This window comes from Nematolebias whitei, chromosome 12, assembly GCF_014905685.2.
Source record: "Nematolebias whitei isolate Nwh7 chromosome 12, NemWhi1, whole genome shotgun sequence".
In the NCBI taxonomy this organism is placed as follows: domain Eukaryota; kingdom Metazoa; phylum Chordata; class Actinopteri; order Cyprinodontiformes; family Rivulidae; genus Nematolebias; species Nematolebias whitei.
In genome coordinates this window covers 48581553-48592305 of record NC_056509.1, presented here as the reverse complement: position 1 = coordinate 48592305, position 10753 = coordinate 48581553, and the positions used below count along the sequence as shown (strand labels likewise).

Genomic DNA, 10753 nt, shown 5'->3' with positions numbered 1-10753 from the left:
AAGGCCGAAGGGACGTATCAAGGCCGAATGGACGTATCAAGGCCGAAAGGACGTATCAAGGCCGAAGGTCCGTATCAAGACTGAAGGGACGTATCAAGGATCAATGGATCAATTTTGATCCATACATTTGTGACAATCGTAAACAAAACAAAATAAAAACAGGAAACATCCATCCATTCATCCATTATCTTTTACCCGCTTCTTCCATTTTGGGTCACGGGGGTCGCCGGTGGCTATGTCCAGAGATCACAGTGTGAGGGGCGGGGGACACCCTGGACAGGTCTCCAGTCCATCACAGTGGATGGACTTAAGACTTTCCTTTTTGATAAATCCTATAGTTAGGGTCGGCTTGTGTTTCATTTCAATTCAGTTTATTTATAAAGCTCTAAGTCCCAACAAAAGTCGTCTCAGGTCTCTGAACAGAAACATTCACACATTATAAAAGATAATCAGTAAAGTTGTGTATTTGAGGAAGCAGCAGATTGTGTTGAATCTTCTCTTCATCACAGTCTCCCATCCTGAGCAAGCACAAAGGAGACAGTGGAAATAAAAAATTCCCTCATGAGGAAGAAACCTCCAGCAGAACCAGGCTTAGGACCATTTGCTTCGACCGGCTGGTTTGAGAGGACAGGAAGTAGAAGAAAGAGATCTGATCTACAATAATCCACATTTAATGATTTTATTCTTTTGTTTTTAGTAAAGTAACAGTTTATTTTAATAAGATTTTTATTATTTATATTTTTAGAACAGATTTTTGGTTTACAGTAGTCCGTCATTACTTCGCAGTTCGACTATCGTGGAGTTGCTGTTTCGCAGTTTTTCAAAGATTGTCCACTTTAATATTACTCACGTGATTGGGACGGCATGAGATAAAAAGTTAACAGAAAGTAAATACTTCAGACAGGCGCCGTTATTTTGTAGTTTTCTTTCAATAAGCCTACACTGATGTTCAATGTTTTATGTTATGAGTGCTTAGTGTATATTTAGTTGATGTTTTTCTCAGTTCATATCTTAGATGTTATTACTGTTTTTATTATACATTTTATTGTTGGATGTAACTGGGACCCTGTGTACATAATTTCGCTCCACCACATGTACCACATGAGGTGCGAATGACAATAAAGAAACTCTGACTCTGACTCTGTAACGCCAGTCAAAAAAGAACTACACTACCCAGAAGCCAACAGTGCTTCTAGCTGCTGCTTTCTGCCAAAATGGCTGCAATGAAGTAACGCTCTTATCTATGAAGCTCACAGAACCGTCAGGAAAGTCGGGAAAGTGGACTAAATCCTGGGCAGCCTCGCTCATGGAGAGTCCTACCTGGAGTGGCAGCACGTGCACAAAATACAAAAAAAAAAAATACATTAAAGACTGGTTCATCCCAAAGATCCAGTCCCCCGGCACAAACAGAGCAATGTTGTGTATGCTGTTCAGTGTCAGGAGGGTGATCAGTCTTACATCGGGGAAACTAAACAGCCACTGGCCAAAAGGATGGACCAGCACAGAAGATCAACATCATCAGGCCAGGACTCTGCGGTCTACACTCATCTCCAGGCCAGAGGTCACTCTTTCAGGGATGAAGATGTTCACATCCTGGACAGAGAGGAACGATGGTTTGAGAGAGGAGTAAAGGAGGCCATCTTTGTGAAAAGAAACCGTCCATCATTAAACAGGGGTGGAGCCTCCAGGTTCAACTGTCCCCCTCTTACAATGCTGTGATTGCTAGTATCACTCAGCCCTCTGTGAACAGTAAACAGCCATCAGGTGCTAATGATCCATTGTTAGGCTGATGGTCCTTCTTGAGCATGTGATCAGCTGGTTCTGGTTGTCAGCAGCAAACTGGTTGATCCACTCTGAGAAGGTGCTATTTAAGAGACTGAGCTGAATACAGCTCCTCAGACTGAAGAAGTCCTCAGGATGAGAGACGAAACGTTTCTACATTTTGTTGTTGTTTTGCTTTGTTTTGTTTTTTGAATGTCCAGAGGACCAGATTGAACTTTCTCAGGGTGGTGAATCTACTTTCATCACTTGTGATATAAAGTTTCAGATCATCGTTGAGCCATAAATTCACCTTGAACAGTTTTTGAGCCGTGCACGTGGAGCTGGTTCCTGAGCTGTGGTGGATGAAACTGAAGCTCCATCCATCATCTTTCATCTGGAAAACCCAAAGGCTCTCATACTTTCCTCTGAACTCCAGAGGTATAAATCACAGAAGAATCGACGGCAGAGAACGACAGAGCCCCGAGGGCAGCCAAGCACAAACTCTGACGGGGAAAAGTCTGAGAAAAACAAGAGAAAACCTTTGGGACTGCTGGAGAGAAAGCAGGAGATTGGAGCCGAAGGTCTGACCCAGATGTCAGATAATAAAGAGGTGGAGGGCGCGGGCCTGCCGGCTCCATCAGCCAGGCTACATGAAGCAGCTGCTGCAGGAGATCCGTGTGCTGGACCCAACTCTGAGCGCCGACACGACGCCAGCAGAAGAATCGTACAACCAGCCATCAACGTGGGCGGGAGCAGACTGGGAACACGTTTGTGTCCAACCTGCTCCTTTAAATGGCTTCACTGGTCTGAACGGGTCGACAGGTCCGATGGTTCCACAGTCACATTTTGTTTATGAAGTCCAACGTCTTGAGACCTGCTGAAACCAGCTCGGCTTAAACAAAAGCAAACACGTCTCTCCGACCAATATCTGGCCCAGTTTGACGGCTCCACACGCAGCTGGACCCTGGCAGTCTTCGGAGGATCAAACGGTGGACATGTGTTTTACACATTGAGGCAGAAAATGAGGGTTTAGGTGAAAATGACGCCTCGGAGGGGAGACATGAAGGTGATTGAGTCCATGTGGACGACTGCTGACCTGCTCTTCTCAGCCATCGTGTGGACTTACGTCTGTTTATTGCACTAATTTAAAATCCGAACATGTTGTTGAGATGACTTCAACACGGCAATGGACGCACATGTGCATAAATAAATAAAACTATCCCCATCAAAGGCACGGTTCAACTCATTATCTTTATGGAGAAAACAATCAAATGAGCAGAACTAATCCAATAATTGACCCAAACCTGAGGACCAAGCAGAACCCGTGTCGAAGTTTTGTTATAAAAGTAAATGACAGATTCATCTGAGCTTATTCACTTCCTGAGTCTAATGAAAAGTAAATGTTAAGTTTACATCATGGGTGTTTGTTTGTGGCTTTATGATGTGTGCTCTGCCAAGTTTTCTTTGAAACGCAGCTCATCTGGTCAAACCTGGCAACCCGTCTTCACTGATCAATTAAAAACAACACGCAGCGCTCGGCCTTCGTTTCACAGTAAATGTGACGAGATGCTCCGTTATAAAACATTTCCTGCAGTTTTCTCAACAAATCCCTTCGTTCTGTGATGCAGCAACAAGAAAACAAGATAAAGCTCAAATCTTCAAACTTTCCATGAAACTTAACAGTCATGTAAACATGGTTGTTAAATCCTGTTTTTTTTTCAGCTGAGGAGACGTTAAATAAACTTGAGACATTAATACGTGTGTTCATAACATCCAGGCTCCATTACTGCAATGTGCTTCTGTTTGGAATCAGTCAGACCTCCATTGCACGACCACAACTGGTCCAAAATGCTGCTGCTCAATGTTTAACTGGTACAGGCCAAAGAGAGCACATTACACCAGTTCTGGCCTCCCTGCACTGGCTCCTGGTTCACTTTCTAATTCGGTTCAAAATCCTTCTGTATGTTTTAAAATATCTGAACAGTTCTGGGGCAGCACGGTGGCGCAACTGGTAGAGCTGCTGCCTCTCAGCGAGCAGGTCCCTGGTTCAAATCCCGGTCCAGGGGCCTTTCTGGGTGGAGTTTGCATGTTCTCTCCGTGCATGCGTGGGTTTTCTCCGGGTACTCCGGTTTCCTCCCACAGACCAAAAACATGCATGTTAGGCTGATTGGTAACTCTAAATTGTCCCTAGGTGTGAGTGAGAGACAGTGAATGGTTGTTTGTCTCGTTTGTCTCTGTGTCCCTGTGATGGACTGGAGACCTGTCCAGGGTGTCCCCCGCCCCTCGCACAGTGATTGCTGGACATGGGCACCGGCGACCCCCGTGACCCAAAATGGAAGAAGCGGGTAAAAGATAATGGTGGATGGATGAACAGTTCTGCCCCCTCTTATCTCACTGATCTGCTGCAGCCATATGTCCCACAGCGCTCTCTGAGGTCAGTGAATCAGATGCTTCTATTGGTTCCAGGAACTCGTTTTAAGCTCAGAGGTGTTCTCTGTTGCAGGTCCATGACTGTGGAATGAGTTACCACTGCAAGTCAGGTAGGCTCTCTTTCTCTCACTGTTTTTAAGACTTGCTTAAAAACCCACTTTTATTCTTTGGCTTTTGACACTGTAAGTTGATTTAACTTGTCTGTATTCTATAATGTTAGTCATTTAGTTCTTATGTTTATCTATTTAGATGTATGTATTATATCCTGTGTTCTTTGCTTGTTTGTTTTTGCTGTACAGCACTTTTGGTTGGCCTTGATGCTGTTTTTAAGTGCTTTATAAATAAAGTAGTATGGTATGGTATGGTATGGTATGGTATGGTATGGTATGGTATGGTATGGTATGGTATGGTGTGATGTGGTATGGTGTGATGTGATATGATAAACAGGCTAATGTTACAAACAGAAACAATAAAAAAGCAAAGTTAGGGTTAGGATATATTCTGAGGGTTTAAAGGTCTAATAATAGGCTAAAGCTAGGTGAAGCAGGTCTTTAATCAACAACATGGAACTGAAAAAGTTAATACGTCACAGTATCGTCTGCATAAAGGATGACTTTAACACTCACGTCTCTGGAAGATGCTTCGGAGCTCCTGCTCAATCCTCAGGCAGATGGACTGTGTGAGTTCTTTGGATATCCTTTGGAAGGCATCAAAGTCTTCGACGGTGTACACGTGGGTCTCTGCAGGGGTGTTGGCAATAGCCTCGAGCTCACTCCGAACAGCATCTTTGACACCCACAGCAAAGATCTCCACATCAGCGCTCCTTAAGCGGGTGGCTGGTTCTTTGAAAGCATCGGATGACTTCCCGTCAGTGATGAGGATGGTCACACGGGGAACGTTAGAACGCGCCCCCCTGTTGACCTGAAAGATCTTCTCCCTGACGAAAGTCATGGCCCTGCCGGTGTTGGTGGACCCGCCACGGTACGGGAAGGTCCTCACAGCCTTGACCACAGAGCTCACATCTTCGTGAGTGTTCAGGTAAAACTCGGTGTAAGGGTCCCTGCTGTACTGAACCAAGGCCATCTGGATCTTGTTTGGTCCAATGTCAAAGGTGTTCACTAAAACTTCAAGGAAGGCTTTTACTTTGGCGAAGTTAGTCACACCAATGCTATAGGAGCCATCGACCAGGAGCACAACATCAGCCTGGACGTCCACACCAAGGGAGCAATCTAAATGTTAAACCCAAAACACAGAAACAAGGATGTGGACATCAGATTTACTTATGCTTTACTTAAAACCTGTGGAAACAGTTACGAGTAGGACGAGGAGTTTGAACCTCATACCGGGTCATTAACAGAACTAGCTATCTGAAATTATTTTAAAATCTCAATCCATTTTAAACTTTACTTGATGTCAGAGGTACTTTGATACCTCGATGACTGGTCCCATAAACAGTCAGCGAGATGAAAAATACACTTTTACTTTTTCATTTCATTCGGTTAGTTTCCTAAAATCCGTTTTGGTTGCAACAGTGATGACACAGTTCTACCAGTAAGTTCTCTAAAAAACCCATCTCAAAGTCAGTTGAAGCCAGGACAGATTAAACTCACCCACTGAGACTTTAACCGGCTCCGTCTTCTGCAGGAGCGTGACGGGCTCGCTGGCCGTTAGCTCTTTCAAAGCGAACACGTTGACTTGGTACTCGGTGTCGGGAGAAAGGTCTCTGACCACCACTGAGGTCTGTGAGGATCCCACGTACAGATCCTGCCTCCTGCTGCCTGTCATCATGGGGATCAGCTGCACCCGGTACCCTGAAATCTCACTGATGGAGGCGACCCAGTTCACCCTCATGGACTTAGAGGCCACCTCCAGGACTCTGAGATCAGACGCTGGTTCAATGACTGCAAGAGGAGAAAAAAAGAACAAGAACTGTTTTTGGTCTTTGATCTTTGATCATTGATTGGTTTCCAAAAAACAACCATTCATTTAGGTTGTGGAAGTTCTGAGGTGGAGCCTCTGTGAACCGGACCTGCTGGTTCAGAACATCAGATGGCTGACTGGACTGAGATCTGGATATTTTAGACCAAGCCAACATCTCCGCAGTGGGAGAGAGCATCATCCTGCTGAAAGAGGTTCTGTGGGTCAAAGGAACATCCACATGAACAACAGGACCCCCGGTTCTCCAGCAGAACTTTGCCCACTTCTTCCCATAATGCACCTGGTGACACGTCTTACACAAGTAGGTGACGCACATGGATCCGAACATCTACATATGATCCATCAGACTAGAACACCTTTGTCCATGATCCACGGTCCAGTTCTGATCCATTGTAAGAGTTTGTGTGTTGGATCCAGGTCAGAATTCTGATCCGGTTCTGAAGCTACAGACACAAACATGACAAACTGAGAAGCTCTGTGGGTTTCAGAACCTGCAGGAACTTTTCCTGATCTTCAGTTGGATCTGAACACGGGTCAGCCTTCAGTTATCACCAGTGGTCCAAGGACCTCCATGATCCTGTCTCTGGTTCTCCTTTTGTTGGACCGGTTCTGAGTAGCAGGTATGGAGATGTTCTGACCCAACCATTGCACCATCACAGACTGGTTCTGGTTGATGCTGCTTCCATCCTCACGCTGCACAAACCTCTACACAGGAAGTTCACCTGCTGCCTGATAGACCCCGCCCACTAACAGGTAACCATGGTAACAGGTAATCAATCACAAACTGAGCAGGAATTTTAATGTTAATAATTTATAATAATAATAACTTTTATTTTTAATGCACTTTACATTCACAGTGAATCTCAAAGTGCTACAAAGAGTGAACATCAGGATAAAAACAACCAGGAGGAGAACGCCTCAGAATGAACACATCAAAAAACTTAAAATGCTCAAAATGCAGATAAAATACTCAAATACGAACTAATGGGTGAATAAAAAACCAAACGAAAGTACAGTGCAATCAATCAAAACTGTGTAACAAGAAATGTTTTAAGATCTTTTTAAAACATGTCACGGTCTGTGGGGCCTCGGGCATGAAGGCAGGGCGTCCCACAGCCGAGGGCCCGCGCAGGAGAAAGCCCGGTCTCCTGCTGTGCAGGACCGACGCCTTATTATAAAACTGAACACAACTTTGAGCTTAATGTAGGTCGTGCTTCTAAAACTTATTCAGATTAGGAGACTTTTCATTCACATCTCTAATTCGTGACGATTAATCCGTCAGACAACAGACCGAAGGTGTAGAAGGGAGAAAATAGACTTTAGTTGTTTTCATGATGTCGTTGTTTACCTAAGCCAATGTTTGTCAACAAAAACAACTCGGGTCGTCTGAAGTGCAGCAGATTTGTGTCAGAAGCTGAAAAGTGATTAAAAGACGGGCGGTTCTGGGAGAGGTGAAGTGAATAAATGAAGGAAGCACGCTGAGCGTCTGAATCCTGGGTTCACCTCGTCTCACGGTGAATGCTCACCTTCCTCTCCGCTGACGAGCGAGCTGAGCTGCTCCTCCACACCTGAGCACACCTGGCTGATGAGCTGCCTCTGCACGCTCCGGATCAGGTCGAAGCTGGACACTCCGTACACGTGGCTGTGGTGCGGCGTCGAGGCCAGCAGTCTCAGCTCTGCGGGCTCCGCCTGATGGATCCCTACCCAGAGAGTGAACACAATAAACTCGGTATCAACCCCCCCCCCACCACCACACACCTGCAATGTGGAGGGTGATGTCACAGTTTAACTCTAATTTTATCTCTCTCAGGCAGCATTTGTTTCAGAACTACCTATTAAACATGTAATAAACATGTAATGTGTCTAATAAACAGACTGTAGAATATAGAATGACTGTTGTTGTGAAGACGAGAAAAAGAGTAAAATCAGAGAAGACCAAATGGTGGAAGATGAAGAAGGAAGAATGTTGTGAGAAATTCAGAGAGGAGCTGTTAAAGGCTCTGGGTGGTAAGAAAGAGCTTCCAGATGACTGGACTACTACAGCAACAGTAATTAGAGAGACAGGTAGGAAGGTACTTGGTGTGTCATCTGGACAGAGAATGGATGATCAGGAAACCTGGTGGTGGAATAGTGAAGTGCAGGAAGATGTTCAAAGAAAGAGATTAGCCAAGAAGAAATATGACAGAGAGAGGACTGAAGAGAGGAGACAGGAATATAAGGAGGTGGGACGTAGAGCAAAGCAGAAGATGTTTGATGAGTTGTATGGGAGACTGGACACTAAAGAGGACGAGAAGGACTTGTACTGATTGGAGAAACAGGAGGTCTTGCTGTGAAGACCCTTGCAGAGGGAAAAGTCAGAAGAAGTTAAAAATGTAATACGTATTAAACATGTAATAAATGTGTACTAAATGTGTAATAAGTTTGCAATAAACATAATAAGTCAGTATTAAACGTGTACTAAATGATAAATGGACTGTACTTATACAGCACCTTTCTATCTTATCCAGATACTGAAAGCTCTTTACAACAAGCTGTGCCTCATTGACCCATTCACACAGCTCTATACTAGATCTGTACAGAGAATAATTGAACAAATCATTCTAAAGAGACTAATCAGAGCTTTAGATCACATTCTTTTTCGTGCACGCTCTCGGTGGAAGGCAGACGTGTCCTCCTCTGCTCCATCCCTGCTTTGCTCTTTTGTCCTGTGAACCTTTTCCAGAACCCTTTTTTCCTACTCCGCTCCTGTTTCCTGGAATATCTTGTAAACAGACCTGAAGCTCTCGACCTTTGACCTCTCTAAGTGGCTTCAAACATCTGATAAGTTCCTGCAAGAACCAATGCAGACATGTTCCTGTTTTTAGTTTTCTACACGTCTTATAATCTAGCTGGGTTTTTTTGTTGTTGTTTTTTTACTACTGTTTTCCTTTTAACTGTACTTTTGGTTGGCATTTTATTTTAATTTGTAAAAAAAAAATCTGCATGCCTCTTTTATAACTGTCTATTGTTGTCGTTGTTGTCCACTGTTGTCATCATTCTTTGTTGTTGTTTTCATTCAACCTTTATTTAGACAGGTTAGTCCCACTGAGGCTCGGGACTCGTTTACAAGAGAGACCTGATTCTTTGTTAAATCAGGTCTCTCTTGTAAATGAGTCCCCGAGCCTCAGTGGGACTAACCTGTTTAAATAAAGGTTGAATGAAAAAAAACCTTCCAGATTTAACGATGGATTTGATCAGCTGGTCTCTCAACAAAACTGATCAGTTTTTCTCAACATGTAGTCAGGGTGAAGGAGAACCCTCGTACCTCGACAGAAACATCATTGGATCTACAACAACTGGATTTTACTGTTTGGAGTTGGTGAAAATCTGGATTGTGGACAAATTCTGAAACATCAGCAGCTGTTTAAGCTTCTGTCAGAGACTGCAGTTGAATCTGAATCTGGACCTGGCCTTGGAAAGCAGACTCTCTCAATTTCTCCTTGGATGTTATGGAAACAAAAAACCTCTGTCCCCCTCTCCACTCCTTCCCTTCCCCAAGGTCGTGGACCTGTGACAGAGCTCAATCAAGCTGGCTGATAAACAAAAACCTCTTATCAGGACTATGGCTGTGGGGGGCTCTGGACTGTGCTGTGCTATGAGCTTCCCTAAAACTCAATGCCTCCACTGGCTTCCCTCACCTCCCCTGGTGCAGCAACCTAGGAGATGCGAAGGCACCAAGGGCTGCGTCGCTCACCTGGTGGCCGTGCTGGGACCCCCATGCCCTACCCATTCTACACACATATGTATTATGTCTATTTAAGATGCTTTGCTGTGGTAGATTTTTTTGATGCCTCAAACCGTGCCCTGTCTAGGACACGGTGTTAGAGAATTTTTTTTAAACGTCTTTCCTTATGTTTTCTTCCACTTTTCTTATCTAAGCGATAAGGGTTCAGGTTTGGTTTATTTGTCATATGCAAAATCAACACAAGGTCATCATTGCAATGAAATGCTTAGGATGAGAAGAACCGTCTTGACTCACCAAAAATAAAAATACAAAACAAGAAATACCAAAGCATGCAGCAAAAATACTAAAACCATACTAAAAATACTACTAAATACTAAAAACAAGGCGCCAAAGTTGAAAAAGAAATATATCTACAGTGTGGTTCAGTTAGCAGTGAGGTTGTTTCAACATCATGGTTCTGTTCAGTTAGCGGTGTGGTCTAGTTAGCATTTCACTGACCACATCAACTCTGTGGATAAATACATCAAGTTCACACGAGAAGATGTAAAAAATGGCAAGTTGGCTTTCTTGGACTGTGAGGTCTCAGTCTCTGATAGAAGACATTTGCAAACCGAGGTGTACCACAAACCCACCCACACAGACCAGTATTTGCAGTTTGACTCCCATCACCCTTTGGAGCACAAGTTAGGAGTCATCAGGACTCTGTACCACAGAGCAGACAGCGTCCCCACTAGCTCAGGAGCCAGGCAGAAGGAGAAATCCTACACAAGACAGGCTCTAGAGCAATGTGGATATCCTAACTGGGCCTTCCTGAAAGCAGAGAAGAAACCCAAACAGGACTCCAGTCAGCCAACAGGTGAAAAGGAGGAACCCAGACCCAGACCAGTGGTCATTCCATAT

General features: G+C 44.2%; 1 protein-coding gene across 1 annotated transcript in view; it reads right to left on the bottom strand.

Moving 5' to 3' along the window:
- The window catches only part of LOC119417984 (collagen alpha-1(XII) chain), a gene marked incomplete in the record, with an annotated part of 211081 nt that overhangs the window by 183535 nt on the left and 16793 nt on the right, over positions 1–10753 (bottom strand). The window contains 3 exon segments of the mRNA XM_037685231.1: positions 4818–5420; positions 5802–6092; positions 7656–7829. Of these exon segments, the coding sequence (XP_037541159.1) occupies positions 4818–5420; positions 5802–6092; positions 7656–7829 (1068 nt within the window).